Source organism: Typopeltis vanoorti, chromosome 24, assembly GCF_054136105.1.
Source record: "Typopeltis vanoorti isolate ZY-2024b chromosome 24, IOZ_Tvanoo_1.0, whole genome shotgun sequence".
Classification (NCBI taxonomy): domain Eukaryota; kingdom Metazoa; phylum Arthropoda; class Arachnida; order Uropygi; family Thelyphonidae; genus Typopeltis; species Typopeltis vanoorti.
In genome coordinates, this window is record NC_143572.1 from 47,170,235 (window position 1) to 47,190,932 (window position 20,698).

Consider the following 20,698-nt stretch of genomic DNA (forward strand, 5'->3'; position numbering starts at 1 on the left):
AATTGCAACTTTTAAGGTTTATTATATAAAAAGAACATTTGAACAGACAATTCAAGCAACTAAGTGCAGCAAGCCAATTATGCTAGTGGAAGTCTAAAAAATCATAATATAAAAAATGCTATTGAAAATATTAAAGCATGGGCACCAAGTAACATGAGCTGTATGGAGAAAACTTCTGTCACATTGTAGGCTTTACCCAACAGATGGATTATGCTGTTGAGGAAATAGTTAACATTGGGAAAGAACTAGGCTTAAATAAAATAAATAAGCACTGTAAAGTTTGGGAATTATTAAACTCATATTCAGAGCTTGATTGTAAATGACCTCATCAACATCAATAAACACCGTGCATATGAAGAACAAGATCATGAAGAAAATGTCATTTCTTTCTGAATTGCAATTCTCGATTAAGAACATACTTTAAAAGACTCTAAAAATACAGTTCTGCTGAAACTTTAAAACTTATGAATACTGACTAACATTGATTGCAGTATGCAAGTCCGCAAGAATGTATATGCCAAAGCTACAAGTTGTTAGCAAAATGAACATATGGAAAAAAGAAGCAAAAGCCAGTGTATGCAAGCTATCTTGTTCAAATCTTTCTCAGAATTTTGGCCGGCCTGGTTGGCTGAGTAGTTAGTGTATCCGCTCTCCAGCCAAAAGGCTGCGGGTTCGAATCCTGCCATGGGAATGGATGTTTGTGATTGTCTGTGAAAATACTAATGGTGGGTGGTAGATGGCATTGTGTAGTTGCGGTTCATTGTAGTTAGTGGATTGAGTAGTGGAGACAGAGTTGTAGAGCAAGTTCCATCCCTTGATGAGTCTATGGGCTCCCTGGAGGTGTCACATAATAATAATAATTTTCTTTTAAATACACTTACAGATAATTATGAATACATATCATAGTGTTTAATAAACTTTCATTTGTTTCAAACATTTTATTATTCTTTATAGTTATAATGGCAGTAAAAACAAATGTATTTTAAAAAATTTAGTTAAAGATTTGAAAGCCCATGGATGAATTACATTTTTTTTTCATTGCTTATTATTATTACTGTACAAGCATCTCCATGAAGTCCAAAGACTCATTGCAGGAGACCCAATTTACACACACAATCTACCATATCTCTCCTTAAATGCATTAACAGACAAAGTGCTAACAACTGTCCAAAGTTCAAAAGTTCCTCACATCCCTACACTACACTTTTATTCAATTTCCAAGGATGACCTCTTGTTCTGTCCCCTCTAGCTAAATGTTGAAACATTTCCCCTGCATCAATCGTATAAAACCCTTTAATAACCTAAATGTTTCTATAATATACCCTCTTTTTCGCCTATCAACCAACTTCTGCATTCCACACATCCTCAACCTATCCTCACTGGGAATGTTCATAGTATATAATTAATACGTTTTTGCTTAGCATGACATTTTAACAGGATATAAGAACCACGTAACACAAGGATTTCTGTGTATGTGTGTGTGTGTTAAAAGGGGTGCCAGAGATTCGAGGGATCACTGTGTTTATGTGTGGATATATATGGTAAAACCCCGTTTTTACGTTCCCACAAATTTATGTTTTCCTGCCATTTACGCTATTTTCCGTTGCTCCCGTCTTAAGGCCTATTCTTACGATATATTGTTTTCACACCATTAATAATTTGATGTGGACGTTATTTCCCGTAATTTGCGGTTTTTTTCTCGGGTGGCAACGCTGATTTTCGAATCGATTTCCTCTCATTCAATTTGATTTCTGTGGAAATCTGTGTATTTCTGTTCCCATATGGTGTTGCTTTCAGCTGTAGTTTCGTTTACGCCATCACGGTGACTTGCACACTTGCAGCAGTGATGAGCGATACCGTGATTTTTCAATCACAGTATGAATTGATACTGTGAAGTTTTCGTATCAGTAATTTTAAACTGTCAGTAGCTCGTGGCACCCATAACATGTTGTGATGTGATTTCACATTCACGGTGCTGTATTGAAATCGCGAACAAGGATCATACACAAATTATGAAATCACATTCCACTTCTACCAAGTAACAGTTGTTACTCGTGAATATTAGACATCAGTGAATAAGCCACAGTTCGTGAAATATCGCTTCACTAGCTTGCAGTGTTGATGTTCACAGTCACAATTCAGAAGAACATGGTATATTGCAGAATTTCTTCTACGTAATTTAGCGTGTGATAGTTGCTTTCAAGTTGTGGTGGTGGGTGATCCATGTTAGTAACATGGAGAAAAAAGACAGAAAATGTATTTCGGTGGTGTGACATGTAGATTGGCATGCCGGAAAAAGATCTTGGACTCTCCATGCCCACTTTGAACATGATAGTAAAAAATAGGTCAAGCATTGAACTCAATGCAAAGCAATCTGGCACTGTGCCAAAAAAAACAAAAATATATCCGGACATCGAGGACGTACGATGAATTGGATAAACTTGTGGAGGAGTGGTTTGTTTCTACGAGAGCGTTGGGTATTCCAGTCGATGGTACTATACTCCAAGCAAAAGCCCTTGAATTTGCTGCAAGATTGGGGATTAATGGTTTTACTGCGTCAAATGTATGGATTGATCGTTTCAAGTCTTGTCACAATATTGCGTATAATCAAGTGTGTGGAGAAAGTAATAGTGTTGCAGGGGAAACAGTAAACCAGTGGAAGCATGAACTAAAGACTATTATTCAGGACTATGAACCAAAAAATATTTTCAATGTTGATGAAACTGGGCTCTTTTATAACATTCTGCCAAGTAAAATGTGTTTTAAAGGAGAGAAGTGTCATGGTGGAAAACTCAGCAAGCAGAGGGTAACTGTTTTGCTCATGGTCAATGCTGATGGATCAGAAAATTACCTCTACTGGTAATTGGTAAATTTAAAACGCCAAGGCGTTTTAAGAAAGTGAAAAATCTGCCTACTAAGTATGATGCCAACAGCACAGCATGGATGACCAGCATCATCTTTACACCCACCATGCATGCTCTGGATGCTAAAATGGGGGCAAATCACTGCAAAATATTACTACTGCTAGACAAATGTCCAGCACACCCTGAAGATCTGCAGCTCAGAAACATTAGATTATTGTTCTTTCTCCCTAATTGTACAAGTGAGCTTCATCCATGCATTTAAATGGAAATATAGAAAAATGCTTGTTGAAAAAGCTGTGTTTATGCATGATAATAGTATGGACCCAAAACAAATGACCATATCAATCCTTGATGCCATGCATTATGTGGCCAAAGCATGGTTGCATGTTACTCCTGAAACCATATCCAACTGTTTCCGGAATGCAGGAGTTAGGTTTGTGGAAGAGGAGGAACAACTACAGGAGGAAGAAGAAGATATGTCAGAGCCCAACAACTGGTATGTGATGGATGAGTCTTCCTCATTTCAAGACTATGCTGATGTTGGTGTGATCACATCAATGGCACCAAGTGCAGAAGACATCCTTTCCAACCACCTTGGTGAAGAAGAAGACTGTGATCAAGAACCTACCGTCCCTGTTAGGAAAGAAGCAATGGAAGCTATCTCTGTTTTGAGGTGGTATATTGGAAGTGCATCAAGAGGCTATGGGGCATTTAATGCCTATACACTGTGGAGAGGCAGGTGGAACTCATAAGAGTGCAGAAAAAGCAAAAACAATCAACAATTAAAGATTTTTTAAAATAGATAAATGTAAGTATTAAATGTAAGTAAATTCATTTATTTTTAGTTATTAAACTTTGTAATCTAGTATGTAGAGTCACATACTAGCAGTAAGTCATCTTTTAGCTTTTTTTAAAATGTTTTTTACATTTCATGCTATTTACACTTTTTTCCATCAGTCCCCTGGAAAGTGTAAAAAAGGGGTTTTACCATATGTATGTATGTGTGTATATATATAAATTCACACACAAATACAGTGATCCCTTGAATTTCTGGCACTTCTGACTGCATCCAATTCTTTTCCATCATTAGGTTGAGTTCTCTAATCAGGGTTTTAGACAATTTAATGCAGCCAGTTTGCCATTCTTCTGTTGCATCCCTCTAAGGGTAAGTATATTATATCTGTAGATATGTGTTCACATGACAGGTTTGTCTCTTTCTAGGGGTGAAAAAACAAGTTTCCAAGGGTGAAAAAAAAAATCATTAATATTTGTTTTTTAATAAGTGAATTCTATGATTATTTGCTGGCCTGGTTGGCCGAGTGGTTAGCATATCCGCTTTTCAGCCAAAAGGCTGTGGGTTCAAATCCCACCGTGGGCATGGATGTTTGCGATTGCCCATGAAAATATAGGGATGGTAGTTGCGGTTGGTGGAGACAGAGTTGTAGAGAAGGTGCCCTCCCTCGACGAGTCTTTGGACTCCCTGGAGGTGTCATGTAATAGTAATAATCATCTTATTTCATAATTACAAATGTTATGAAAGGAAAACTGACTGCTCATTTCTGTTTGTGAGTCTGAATCCTGCATAAACAACTTATGCTAGTAACATATTGCAAACTATGGTAGTTGCCCTTAAAAATAAATCTTTTCCATAATACAAAAACAAAAAACATGTCATCAAAAAGAGCCATTTATTGATCAAACAGTAAACTAACCTTACATTTATACTGACATATGTATTGGTTATGCATTATGATTATTTTACTTGGGCTCAAAAAAATCCTTCAAACATTGAAGGCACTGACTAGTATATGTTTTGCTGCAGACAATATTTTCATGCAGCACCCCAAAAAAATTTTCATTCAATTTCGTTTTCATTCAAATCTTCATCATGGCTTTACAGTGATGGCATTCTCCTTTTGCCATACAACTTGGATACCTCAGAAAATGTTCCAATCACCCTATAACAGCCAACATTCTTAGGAACTTTTACCATACTATCAAACCACTTTCTGTACTCATACACAACCTTCCCCAATATCCCTTATATCTGACACCTCAGAAAAAAATTGTACATGTTTCCAAAACATAATATGCAAAATTCTTCACTCTCTACTTAAATAATTATCATCACATCAACCTCTAGAGTCAACTGACTCACTGTGGAAAGTTCATTTAACCAACAACCTAATTATTATTATACAGTACAGTGGTATCTCGTATATCCGAACTAATAAAAACCGTGCTCGTTCGGATTAGCGAATTTTCCCCCCAAAGAGACAACAATAACTAGCGTTTACTCAACAAATTTGGTTGTATGCAACTGCCCCAGATTTGGGAGGCATACATCAGCAGACCTTCAGCCCAACGGGCAAGAACACCTACTTAGCCCGCTAGAGGGCACCATCAGGACTTCTAGGAGAACGATAGCTACATATCTTCATTCTCAGTTACTGTGTTGTAATGCCTGCGTGCACGTGCCTTTTTTGTAAGTTCCTTTTGAAAATGGCAACGTGACGTTGCCAAAATATTGGAGATATTTATTAAAGTATAATTTAATTTATATTCGGATCTACGTTGTTCAATTCCCTAAGTGATTTAGAAATGCATAACCAATGTATAAGCCTGTCTACGAGAATCAACTTAATTCTGTAAATAAATGAAGTATCTGATAGAAAAAGAAGCTACTATACTGTAATGTAAAACTTAAAAAATAATTCAGCACACAAGTTTATTTCAGTAAAAAATTTAGTTTGTATGTACCTATATTGTTGAGGATTGAAAATTGCATAGTTCAGTACATAACTTAATTGAGGTAAAAAATATCACTTCCTTGTACACAACACAAAAAAATTTTTTATGTCTTTGCAAAAAAGTCACCGATTTTCTTTAGCTTCTTGGAAGCTAAACTTTTCAAATGTGTCTTCTCGGAGCTGCATTAGCAATAAAATTTTGTGGAATGGTGTATCATTCTGTTTAGCCCATTCTATACGCATATTAAAACTGTCTGCCTCTTGATGTTTTACTTTTTTTTTCTTCGAGTTCTTTATCGTCATCATCATCATCATCTTCTAATTCATTCTGTAGCGTCATATTTATAATTTCAGCATCTGATTTGATTTCAAATTCACTTTTGGGTTCTACCTGTAATCCATTCCATAATATCTGTTTATGAAATTTCAACATCTGGATTTATATTTTTAACCAAATTATGCACGTTTTGAATTTCCTCTTTTTGTGTATCGCCGTAGTTATACTGTATTGTAATAATAAGAAATAAATAATAATAGTTAAAATAATACTTATTAAATAAAAATAATAGCACACAAAATAATAAGTAATAAAGAAAACTTTTTTTTTCTTTCAAAGCACAGTTCGGACTAAGGAGGTTCGGATTAGCGAGATACCTATCTCCATGGCGCATGGAGACTCATCGTGGGAGATTCCAACTATTATACAACCTATCATAGCTCATCTTAAATTCATTCTCTGTTTGAGAACTAATAGGTAATTCTTGCAATCCATTCAACTTGTTCACCACTCTTCATGCACAAAATTTGGTCCACACATCCCTACTAACCACATTCTTACAAAACTTCCATGGATGGCCTCGAGTTCTCTGACTATTTGTCATACATTGACACCTATCAACTAAACTTTGTAACCACAAACCTTCAACCTATCCTCACAAGCGCATTCCACAGACCCTGTCACCAGCTTAGCCACTCATCTTGGAATCTTCTCTACTGCCTCCTGGTCCCAAGAAACCCAGATGACCAAATGTGTGCACAGTAGTCAAGGTGTGGCCAAATCACGGCCTTATAAAGAGAGATAACTTTTCTATATTTGCGTTTTTCAATATTCAAGTAATCCTTTGAACTATTTTACCAGTTTTTGGAATATGCACTCTAAACAAACTCTCTACCCACCATTATCTCCAAGTGCCTAGTCTCATCAATTTCCAGTAATCCAGTACCACCAATATGATACACTGTATGCAACCATTTCAATCCTAAGTGCATAAGCATACACTTTACAACATTAAATTGACAATCACCTTTGGAATGCCAGAACCTTTGTCCACAATGCCAATTTATTTAAATCATCCTGTAGGATTATCTACATCACCTTCATCAACTACTGCTCTCTCCAGATTTCCATCAACTGAATATCCCCTCTTAAATCTTTCTGTATATCACTGATATACAAATTAAAGGACACTGGTCCTAGTACAGAACCCTGGGAACTCCACTAGTTACCCTCATTCTCCTAGATTCCACTCTGTCATATACTACTCTGATGTCTGTCAGCCCCTCTCCCCCACACACACACCCATGCCACCAGTTACCCATTCCATTCCCATTTGCTGCAACTTTTGTAATAGTTTTCTATTTAGTACTCTGTCAAATACCTTTGCAAAGTCCAGCAATATCATGGTGTAGCTATTTCCTCTATCCAGTTCCACTGTCACTACTATAAATTGTGAATAAATTACTAAGACAGGACCATTTACAAGCCATGGTGCCCATTCTAGAGTATCGTATCCCAATCTACCCACTATTGGATTTTAACTAACTTTTCCAATACTTTAACAACCACTCCTGATATGTTAATTGGTCTGTAGTTTGCTATCTCTGTCTTGGAGCCACCCAATGGAACCATCTCAGTTTCTTTTCACTTCCCTGGAACTCTGTCAGAGCTGAGACTAATCAGAGGCAATGCCATTCAGTCCCAGTGCTGTGTTCACATTCAGATTTTTCAATATGCTGAACACCTTCTCTTCATTTACTTTAATTTTGATATGCATCTGTCACATCAGCAAAATCTTCACCTGGATGATGCACCTTTGCAAAATGATCACTCAGAAACTCAACTATTTCTTTGGACTGTGTCACCTTCCTACCATGAGCACTGTTTAAAGTCATCCTACCACAGTCATTTTTTCTCTTGCTTGTTACATAGCAATAAAATTCTTTGGCCTGATCGCCTTTTTCTTTATATTCACTCCACAGTGTTCTTTTTTTGCAGCTCCTGCTTAAATCTATGTTCATCCACTTAATTCCCACTTGGTTTATCCTCCTGATATTGGGTATGCAGTCTGATACTGCTTTTCTCAATCTCTGACTGCTCCCCATGCATTACTGACAATCTTTCCTTGTGGCTTCTCAAGCCATGGGACTTCTCCAAGATGCTTCCTAAGTCTGTCATAATTAACAGTTTTATAGTTCAACACAAACCTCTTTCTTGACAGAGAATTCCATATGTTTGGTAACTTCCCAGAACAAGACTGCAGGTCACTCTCCCCCCAACGGGAGCAGAGTGCCTACCTTGGTTATGGGTATATCTTTTGATGCTATTATCAAATCCAACACTCTCAAATCCCTTGTCCCCTCTATTATTCCTTAGAAATTGTATAAATTCCACTTCCATTTTGCCATGCCTCCATTCCTCCCTCCAATCCATAGTTAAAGTCTCCCATAATAAATGTTCGGACTGCACTCGTGCTAATCTGCCAATACATGGCATCTTCCTGTAGACCCCTTAGTCTATAGTAGCACCCAACAATATATCAAGGAATTTGAACCTCAAATTTTTTAATATATATATATATATATTTTTGCATACTTTCCAGGGATGACCTCTATTGTTTCCCCTCTCATACTCTTTATATTCCCCACTGGGCTAACTAATAAAATCCATTCAATGTCTCAGATCGCAACTTTTTTCCCTATCTGTCCAATGTTACAATTTACATTCCATCAACTTCTCCCCCATAACTTAGTAGTCCTGATACTGAATTAGTTTATTACTCGTATCGACCTTCTACAATGTTTCCACATTACAATGAAAACTAGGTAACCAAATCTGAGCATGGTAGTGCCCATGTGGTCTGACCAATGATTCATGCAGCGATAAGAACTGGTCACACAACCACCTCCTTATTCTTATTTGTCAATGTGCTTCTTATCACAGCAGCTACATGATATGCAGGCACACTTACAATGTGCCTTCCAAACTTCACACCACTGTCAACCATCATCCCCAGATCTCAAATCATGTTCATTCTTCAAGCACAGTTCCACCAATATAGTGCACAGCCTTATACAGGGTGTCCCAAAATTCACGCAAGAAGTAATTTTGATAGAAAACACAGGTTTTTAATTAAAAATTGTAATTTCTTATTGATTCATAAAGTATACCAGTATAGGGTTATTCATGGAATAACATATTGGGTAAATGGCCTCCATGGTTTTGCTGGCACATACGCACTCTTTTGTCGAAATTTTCCATGACCATTTTGAATAAATGTGGCTGAATTTCGTTGATACAGCGCTCACTTTCCTCCTTCAAGGCGTGGGTGGTTGTGGGCTTGTTGGCATAAACCTTAGACTTCAAAAAACCCCAAAGAAAAAAGTCCAACGGCGTTAAGTCACATGATCTGGGCGGCCAATTCTGATCACCAAAATGGGAAATTACACGACCAGGAAACGACTCATGCAGTAATTGAATTGTTTCTCGGGCTGTATGGCATGTGGCACCGTCTTGTTGAAACCACATGTCGTCCAGATCCATATCTTGCAATTTAGGCACAAAAAACTGGATTATCATGTCGCAATAGCGAGCACCATTAACTGTTATTGCCTTACCAGCCGCATTTTCGAAGAAGAATGGACCGATGATGCCTCCAGCCCAAAATCTGCACCAAACAGTGACACGTTGTAGATGCATTTGTTTCTCAACAATCACTCGTAGATTTTCTGAACCCCAAATGCGACAATTTTGTTGATTAACGAAGCCATCAAGATGAAAATGAGCCTCATCGCTGAAGATGATTTTGTTCGAAAAATAAGCATCCACTTGTTGTTGTACCATAATCCATTCAACGAACTCTCTTCGCTGTGTGTGGTAATTTTTAATAACCCTGAACTGTCAGCTGTCACGCTGTCTTTTTTTTCTTGTTGGCAACACTTTACCGCACAAATGGCGCTAAATTTAAATCTTGCGTGAATTTTGGGACACCCTATACATCTGAACTCCAAAGTGCAATAACAACACACCTTACGCTTATTAAAGATACAACCCACTAATTTTTTCAAATCTTCCTGAAGAAAATTAAAATCAGAAATACTCCTTATAATTCTCTGCATCACCTGCAAAGTTGAAGATCCCAATCAATACACATGAATATTTACAAATAACAACAGGGATCCAACAAGAGTACCTTGGGGCACACCACTGGTTACCTTCCTTTATTTTTTGAGAGAATGCTCCATCACACATAACATATAATTCAGGGTATCTCCAATTCATCTAACCAATCTGTCACTCATTCTTATCTTCTGCAGCTTGTACATCAACTTATCACATGATAATCTATCTTAAATGCTCTTGCAAAGTCCAAGTATATCAACTACATATGAATCACCTTTATCCAATGTATTGGATAAGAATGATTCATATGCAAACAGATTGCAAAAACAAGATCTATTCTTTACAAACCCATGCTGACCATCATAAAGAATGTTATGTATAGCAATCCAATTCTATGTTCTACTCCTAATCAACCTCTCCAATACCTCCATACACATGGAGATATATACAGACTGATCTATAATTTGAAACTTCTGTCCTATAACCATACTCGTGGATTGGTACTCTTTAGGAATCATCCTCACTGCATGATTTTCATTAAATTTCAAGGGCATATCTAACTCTTATGCATTCCTAAAAAATATGTTTTCCCTGGCCTATAACAGCATCCTATTAGATAACCTATTCTATCAATGCCAACTTCACACCAAACAGCTTCAAAATCTTCATACTGACTATGTGATTTTCAACTTCCATCCTTAGTGGATGCAATTGCTATCCACTAAGAATATCATTAATTGCAAACTCCACCCCCTCCCTTTTTTTCTATTTTTCTTTTCACCTTTCTATCCTGGGAAATGCTCTATCCTGGGAAATGCTATATCCCTCTAGTTATAGTCCAGATAGTACATCATCCTTAGATAACCAAGTTTCACTTACAACAAATATAACAATCCTACTCTCTTTGAGGCCATCTCAGTAACACACCACTCCACACTAGCTGATATAGTACACCTCTCTTTACTCTGATCATCCCTGATTTCCACTCATTACATCTCCTTATCTCCATCTTTCTGCATTCCATCATTCTGTAATACAATAATCACTATATCTCCCTCCTGTCCTTCCACAACTTGCTTTGTTATTCTTATTATTTCGGGCAACTCCAAGGAGTCCTTAGACTCATCGAGGGAGGCCCTAAACATCATGTCCATCACAACTATTCGACATTCCCACATTATCTCATACTTCGCCTTGAACTCGTTCACAGTCATGGCACCCACAACAGACTCTGGCAGCTTATTCCACTCATTCACCACTCTCCAAGTAAAAAACCTAGCCCTAACACTCTTACTAACCACACTCTTGCCCAGTTTCCATGGATGTCCCCTAGTCCTCCCACCACCAGTCCTGTTCTCCAAAATATTCTCTGAATTAATCTTATAGAAACCCTTCAGTAATTTGAATGTCTCAATCATATCACCCCTTTTCTGCCTATCAACCAATTTCTGCAACCCACAAATCTTCAACCTGTTCTCATAAGGTTCATTCCACATATCTGCTATCATCTTGGTCACTCGCCTCTGGATCCTCTCCACCTCCTCCCCATCAAGAAGAAACCCTGGCACCCAAATCTGGGCACAGCAGTCAAGATGAGGTCTTATCAAGGCTCGATACAGAGGAACAATAACTTGCTTGTCTCTGCTCGTCAAAGTATTCTTGAGTAACCAAGTGATTTGATGAGCTGATTTAGCCACTTATGCAATGTACCCCCTAAACTTCAACTCCCTATCCACCAACACTCCCAAATCCCTGACTTCATCAATCTCCTGGAGTACAGTTCCACCAATGTGGTATACTGCTGCCAATCTTTTCACTCCAAAATGCATAACCTTACATTTTGCCACATTACATTGACATCCATTCTCCTTAGCCCAGTCCTCCAAACTATCCAAATCATCCTGCAAAATTTTGACATCATGTTCATTCACTATTACTCTACCCAACTTTGCATCATCAGCAAACAAATGAACAGTTCCGCTCAGATCCTTTCCTATATCGTTAATGAACAAATTAAACAGTAGTGGTCCAAGAACAGAACCCTGCAGCACACCACTAGTCACAGGCCATCTTTTGGACTCTACTCCTGAATAAACTCTGATATCTCTCCATCAACCACTCTGCTATCCATCTCATCAACCCTATATCCATCCCCCATATGCTGCAGTTTACTGATTAGAATTCCATGTGGTAGCAAGGTCCAGCACAATCACTGTAAACAGAGTTATCTCTCTCTCTGATCTTGATTACACTAAATTTATGTCGACTCTGTGCACTCAGCAAATAACAGTCATGCATATCTCCAACACAATATCCATTCAAATGCAACCCATCAAATTAGCTACCCTTATTCATTCTCCAAAAGATCTTGTCTATCACCTTTGTCTAACAGCATTCTTTCCTCCTGCAAATCAAAAGATTTTAACCAAAGTGGAATAACTAACAATATTTGAATGAGTGATGTACATCCAAATCAGCCAGTCTGTAGGTGCTCGTAGAGACCATAAGATAGTAGTTAAACATTATACAGATGTAAATTTAGTTAAATAAATCTGTAACTAAATTTAAATTTCAACAGCTCTACATAAATATGACTCCCTTCAATAATATAAAAGACATCCAGTAATCAACAGAATGATCAAGGTCTCCACACCATGCCCACTGAGGGGACCAGTCAGGATCACAGAGTTATGTCATTTTGAACTCGGTCTGTGTTTGCCTTCTTGCTGTAGTCCTGTTTCTTCCATCACTAATGGAAGAAACAGTGATAATCAATGAGTATCCATATGAGATTACACATGTACTAATTTTTTACTTATTTACTTCCATTTATCTTTCTAAACAATAAAAAATTTTATCTGAGGAAAACAAAAGATCCGATTTGTTTCCATGAGAATAGGTTCATTTCAATGATGCTAAGGAATTTGCTGTTGGTAATGATCTAACACAAACTGTCCAACAACCAGAATATCAGATAATCTCATTTTACCAAAACCATAACCCTTTCTTAACCGGCTCCCTCTCTTAAAATACACTGTAGATGTCAGCTCTCCATGTTTCCTTTTCTAGATCTACTTATCTCAACCTCTTATTCTTTGGCAATGCAGTGGAACCAAATGCAACAAAATCTTTGGTTCTATGCTTCTTTTTCCAGTATTCTTTTATTATTATTTTATTTATTACTGTTTGTTTTATTTTTTATTTATTATTAGTCTTATTACCACTTTCCTGATCCAAATATCTACTCTGATCGAAAAACCATAATTCTCAATGGAATGAGGGCATTCATTACCAACTCCATACAAAACCCAAACCACTATCCAAGCTTTGATTCTGCAACAAGTGTGCCTAAATGGTCCAAGGTAAAAATTCAGCATATTTTAAGTGACTTGAGTGAGTCAACAACCTCAGCTTTGAACTTATCTTATTACACCACAACCTACAACAACTTTTAAAAACCCTATCAACAAATCCAAATCAGACTATGAAAGGACCAAATGCAGAAAAGTTACTTCTTGCTCAAAAGTTCAAGCCTTCCAATCCCTCACTAAGGCTTTCAAAGGGGTGCAACTTCTGGCCTTTTATCCCCCCCCCCTCTCTCTCTCTCTCTCTCTTACAAGCTACCATATATCAGTTATGATGTATGCCATATATCATAAGCCAGCAAAGGTTGGTCGATTGGTAGAGCCTCTGTTACTAATGGCTCACTCAAAAAGTTAAGCAAGTTTGAGCGTGGTTAATAGTTGGAAAGGGATCGATCGTTTGATGCTGTTGGCACACTCTCCCTCGATGATTCTTTGGCACAAATGAAGTGGTATAATCTGGATCAAGAGTTAGACTTACTTATATCCACACTACTGAGGTTATATCAATACAAGTTAAACAATACAAGTTGTTTGTAGAGGTGATTTTTCTTGATTTGGTATACAAGAATTGGAGGAATACAGCTAAAGCCAAAAGATCAGTCTTATCTTTGGGTAATGTTACCGTATTATTATTGGAGTGTCCACATATGGCATTTATTTGCCACATGTCTTGGGGCCTCTCGTGTGTGGGAGTGATAAAAAAAAAGTCGGCATCTTAATGCCTACCTTCTGCCCTTTGACATTTGGTTACCTGTTTCCTTTCTGACTGTTCACTGCATGTCACGATAAAAAGTGCTTTCTCTCTCTTCCCTTCCCCCCCCCCCAACAATCTTCTACATTAATGACTTTTTCTAATCTCAAATTCTATCCAAAAGTTTTATGGATGACAGCATTCACCAATCATGTTCTTCGCTCAACAAACCATGCAGTGCTGAAATGGTTAACACTTCAAAATCTCTAAACCAATAACTTAAACAGTGATCTGCTTACCATTCTACAGTGGGGTGAAGTTCATTATTATTGCAAGGATACCTCCATGAAGTCCTATGACCCATGACAAACTATCCACACGTTATCTATCCAACCTTTCTTGAACTAACTGACAAAGCACTTATAAAAGATTCTAGACATCCATTCCACTGATTCACTACTTTCCAAGTGAAAAATCTAGTTCTGACACCTTTGTTAACCACACATACTCAATTTCCAGGGATGACTCCTTGTTCAGCCCTCTCTAAACAAATATTTCCTCTACATCAAGTCCTATAAAACCCTTTTAGTACCAAATGTTTCTATCCTATCCCCCTCTTTTCTACCAGCCACCAACTTCTGCACTTCACAACCCTCCCTCTTCAATCTATCCCCCATAAGGAGCATTCCACAGACCACTCCCTCTCTGGATACTCTCCACTACTTATCCTCCCCCACTCCAAAAAAAAGGTTTTTTTTTTTTTTTTTTAAAAAACCAAGTTACCTTATGAGCTACCTTGGCCATCTTAGCAATATGCCCTCTGAAATTCTCTATTTACCAAAAATGAAAAGATTACACAATTTGTAATCTTTTCATTCCAAAATTATTAACATCTGACTTCCATGGAATAAGTCTCATCATGGGAGGTACATACCATCACACAAAAAGCTTGTCCAACCATACCTTAAACTGATTCAAGGAGTCTGTGTTCACAACACACACTCATTGCCTGAGTGTGTGTTCACACAGTTGAGTGTTGGGGGGTAGAAAAAAAAGGCCATTCCCTCCTTATACAGTTTCTAGGAATGGCCTTTTTTTCCTACCCCCCATTCTATGAAAAATTTCTTCCATGTTAACCTGGTAACAACTCCTGACCAACTTATATGTCTCAATCATTCCTGCTCCTCCTATTCACAAGCCTTTATAAATTACATTCTTTCAATCTATCAACATACTCCACATTCCAAAGACCAGTTACCTGCCTTTGTGAATATTCTCTGGGTCTTTTCTAACACATACCCGTCACCATGAAAAACAGGTGACCAAATCTGTGCACAACAATTCATGTGAGGGCTGATCAAGGCCTTATATAATGGAATCATAACCGCTTTATTTCTGCACTTCAAGGTCCTCCACATCATCCAATGTGACAACTTCACAACTTGTGCATGTGGCCCCTGAATTTCAGGTCATCTACCATCACTCCCAGATCTCTCATCTCCTCTACCTCCTTCAAACTTTTCCCCAGCAAGTGTATAATTTGCATCACATCATTGCTTACCAAATTTCAAAACCTTACACTTTGAAACACTGAATTGATAGTTCCACTTACCTGTCCATTCATACAATTTATTTAAGTTCTTCTACAAGGCCATAACATCTGCTTGACTCTACGCTGCTCTCACCAATTCTGCATAATCTGCAAACAGTGGCATATCACCAGTTAAATTCATCCCAATATCATTAATATACAAATTGAACAACAATAGCCCAATACAGAAGACACCCCCCCCCCATGGCAGACCACCCATAACTTTATCCCAAAAGGATGATATAGTACCCTTTTGGGATACCATACTCCCATATACAACTTCTAGATACCTAGCTGACAGTCAGTCACCAACCTGACTCACAAGTCTGTTATCCAATCTCATCTATTTCAATTTATTTAATAGCTTATTGTGTGGCAGTCTACCAAAAGCTTTTGCAAAATTTAAGTATATCGCTGTATATGCATCTCCCTTATCCAATTCATTGTCCTCATTTACCATATAGTTGGTAAAACTATATGTTTTACCAACTAATATGTACTAAACTAATTTCTTCATTAATTTCTCCAATATCTTAACCACAACTCCAGATATACAGATTGGTCTATAATTTGTAGCCTCAGTCTATCACTACCTTCATGTGGTGGAATAATTTACCTTCTTTCCGCTCTCTTGGAACCTGTGTTGTAAAATTCTTATTAAACAGGCAGGCCAGTGTTACTGCCAACTCCCTGGAATATTCCTTTAAGATGTGGTGATATGTCATCAAATCTGACTGCCTTATTGACATCAAACTTAATTATTTCCTCATATACCTTCTGCTCACTCACAATTAAGCCATCCTTTCCTATTTCCTCTTCACTTGAACTTTTCATGATTTCACCCAGATGAAGATGAAAGACCTTATAAATTGTTCACTGAATACCTCAACTATGTCCTGTGCAGCAGTTACTATTCCACCATCTTCATCCATTATCATCATCTTACCGTAATCAATCTTCCTTCTACTTGCTAATTTCTGGTCATACTGTCGTTTTACTGTTCGTACCAACTGAGACACCTCCCTAGCCTGCTCTTTATACCCTTCATGCTATTATTCATCTTGTGCTGTCCCCCACAGTATCCTCTTCTTCCAAATTTCATGCTAAATCCTTCCTTCCTCAAATGATCATGCATTTCATGCATGATCACCTTCCTCAAATGGAGACAATGTGGCACCTTGGTTATGGACAGATCTTCCAATCCTATGACCAGATCAAATATTCTCATATCCTAAGTTCCATCCATCACATGCTCGTGGAAGTAATTATCTCTCAGCAGATGAATAAATTCCATCGTTTTCTTACCATATCGTTCCTTCTTCCAATCTATGTCTCCATAGTTGAAAATTACCAATAACTCGTGCAAATTTGCTGATGCATGTCTTCCACATCATTCCTTACATTCCCTTCCCTGGCCCATAGCAGCAACCAACTGTATATTGTCCACTATCTCCCACCAGAATGCTTTCAGATAAACTGCCATCCACATGCTCATCTTCCTGATCTCCTACTCTGTTTGGCTGCAATTCATCTGCTATCATCAGCACTATCACCACATCCTATTTTCCCTATCCGTCCTGAAAACACCATACCCTTCACATTCTATCCCTGTAACTACATCATCTACTGTTAGCCAAGTTTCACTAATGCCTATAACTTTTGATGAGGTTGCATCAACCAATACCAAGAAGATAATCTAGTGAACTTGACTGTTACCAAAATAGAGTCCTATATCTCACTTTGTTTTCCTTACTTTAGATAATATTCAGCTCTTCAGTCAAGATCAGATTTCTCTTCTTGGACTGATATCTCTAGCCTTCCTTGGCACAAATATATCACACCTATAATCTCCAAATAACTTGTGTAATGTTTTGAATGAAAAATTATACCATCTATTTACTAAAATAAAGAGCCAAAAGGCTTCATTTCGGCAATGCAAAATTATATAAATTAAGTGGATATTAAATTCAACACCAATTTTTGGCATTGAAATGATGTTGGATTTAATATCCACTTAATTTATATAATTACACATCTATACAACTCTCAACACTAGATAAATCCCAGATCCAGCCAACCTTAAATACTGTTCTCATATTTTAGGCAATGCATCAAAAACTCCCCTCTGAATGTTTGATATTTGTGAGCAGGTAGACTTCCTAACAAAAGATAATTTTTAATATTTATATAGTGTCATTGAATCATCTGCTTAAGGAACTTACTTAGTTCCTTTAGCAGAATTCGCTCTTCATATATGGAAAATTAATCTTTATTTTGCAATGGCTTTTTACAGGTTTCCTATGCTATCTGCTCTGCAGCCCACTTCTCTCTCTTAAAAACAAAATTCATTAGTAGTAAATTATTACTTTATTTCACTACTCCTGCTTTCAAAAATAACAGAAAAACCCATCAAGAGCCAATTGCTTTCTTCAATACCCAGAAGCCCATCATCTAATTAATAATCAATGCTATGAATTCTGTCATTTTCAATCCACAAGGGATGATTTGCTTATCTATAACTTATCTCTGAACACATGCTATAGAAATTTAAAAGAGAGAGAGAACAAACTATTCCATGATCTTTCAGGGAATTTAATTCAGTGGCACAGGGAGCTTTAAGAAAGCTCTAACTTATATTCCTTTTTTGCCTTTTGCAAATGAATGGTAAGTTTCTCATTGAAAGCTCGCTGCAGATTAATGGTCATATCTTCAGAGTTCCAGGTCTCTTAACTCATCTATCCTATTCCTCCTATATACTGGTGATTAAAAGTCTCTTCATGTCAGCGAATGTACTGCCATACAGTTTGCTGATGGTAGTACATTCCATTCCTCTTTCTTATATGACAAATCTTAATATGTTTCAAAAATATCTATCATCAGCATCTTCAGTGCTAATCAGAATGCAACCTTACAATTAAAATATTCTATTCCAATACAGGTGTAACTAAAATGCATGCAGTCCTGCATTCCAATAAAACAGTCTGCATTTGTCTATTCTTATCCTTGACAACATCCTGATCTTCAGATGCAATAAGATATCTTTATGGATGGATAATAACACCCAATATTTTTTGGAATAAACAAGTATCTATAGCTGCTGAATATTCCAGAACTACTCCTGAAAATAAAGCAATGCCTGATGCTAAACAGAAACTCAATATACATTATCCCAGAATACTGTTTTACATTTGAGGTGGGGAAACTAATCTCTTCATTTTTTATTCTGTTTATAAACTATCAATTCAATGGAATGATTCACTCCACTCCCTATAATACAATCTTTCTGTTTTTCTAGAAGTATTATCATGGAAAGTGTCCAACTGAACTGGCATTGATCTCTCTCTTCACTTTCTCCAAATCCTGTTAATTGTGCAGTAATTCATTAAAATCCATATTATATATGTAACACACACACAGTCTGTCACTCAATAAACCATCTATTCTTCTTTTATTTCATGTTGAAAAGCCCCTGTCAGTGCATATCTTTTCTACTTCCTAACCTCAGTACTTATACACTGTTAATTTTATAACAGGTGAGACTGGTATAAAAAACTAGCAGCTAAAAAATATTTTCCCAGACCTCAGGGAGATGCATTTACTGTTTTAATTCCAAACTAATAAATGCAAATAGACAGGCAGTATTTGCATTTATCTGGGGGGGGGGGGGGGAGAGAAGGTTTATTTTAGCTAGAAACTCACAGTACCTACTATTTGCTGAATTTACCATTTAAGCCATTATCTCCTCAGAGAATGTTGGAACTATATATTTGATATTATAACATGAAAAAAAAATCACCCTGATTATGACAAACACAATTCAAAAAAGTATACATTATAAGAAGGGGAAAATGCAAATGAGGGATAAATTAACTCAATTTCAGTATCCTGAAAATGACACTAGACATTTTAAACCACTGAAAAACAAGTAAATGGCAGCATATTAAATGAAAAGATAAAAAATCACAGTGAGAAGTGCAATCAAATGGGTACTTCGCCACATTTATTAAAAAAAAAAAAAAAAAAATCCATACACGACGAATCGTAATTAGTGAGGTGCAACTGACAATTCATAAAGTTTAACAAACCTGAATACATAATCCTGCTTCCACTTTCTCAACGTCCTCTTCCTCTTTAATATAAAAAATAACGAAAATATTAAAAAAAAAAAAAAAAAAACTCAAGTCACGTAACTAGGTCTTGCCAATTAGCATTGATGGCTGCTTTTGAATATTTTTTGTTCTTATCATTCCTGAATATTAGCAGCCAAAAAATAAACGTAACTAAAAGAAATTTTCCTGTAATTAGCCTTGCAAAGTACTAATTTCACAACTACTAACTTAAATTTTCATTTCTATTTTAACTCTTTAGGCTTAGGTAACGTTACGCCTACTTCTTTCAAAGCGTAGGCATTTATGCTAAACATTATTTTCAAGGTTTCCGTGTTTTTAGATTTCCTTTTTGTCTAACCAAAATTCTACTTAATTATGTTAATTTTCTTAAACTGATTACTTAAAATCTGAGCTTCAAATCCTATCGATGGTTTTCCCCAGAAAAGCGAGCATGATGTAAACTGTCAATTTACCAGATTCAATGGTAGCACCCAAATTTGCTTAGATGTCTCTTTCTAAGTTGGAAATCGCCTTTCGTTGTAGGAGTATCCTAGACATTGGGGATCAATCGCATTACGAAATCAATCACCAAATAATATGAGGAAAAGTAATGAGCTTACCTTTCTTATCGGTTGACATTAATCACATTAATTTAAAGGTTTCTCGCATAGGTTTCCTGCTCTCTGAATCGTCTGCAAGAAGCAATTCACAACGAACTACTCTATTTCGTGACGTCACACGCAAAAACACCAGAGGGAAGGATGATTGGATGGATGGACGGATGTACACAGAAATTTTTATCCTCATCTTCTTAAAGGCACTTAAAAAAATCCTTACTAACATGAATTCATTTCTTACTATGATTAGCAAAAAACAGTAGAAGATGAAACTTCATAAACAGTACGAACATGATATGATTATGATAATAA

General features: G+C 36.9%; 1 protein-coding gene across 3 annotated transcripts in view; it reads right to left on the reverse strand.

Annotated features, from left to right (window-relative positions):
* Positions 1–20,515, reverse strand: part of LOC150093162 (uncharacterized) — a 164,587-nt gene extending 144,072 nt beyond the window's left edge. Inside the window, exon 1 of one of the 3 annotated variants that reach the window (XM_090413595.1) lies at positions 20,390–20,515. In XM_090413595.1, the coding sequence (XP_090269721.1) occupies positions 20,390–20,408 (19 nt within the window). In that variant the 5' untranslated portion in view covers positions 20,409–20,515. The remainder of the gene's footprint in view (positions 1–20,389) is intronic. The other 2 variants (XM_090413596.1, XM_090413594.1) reach the window with 2 other exon arrangements.
* Between the last annotated feature and the right edge of the window lie 183 nt (positions 20,516–20,698).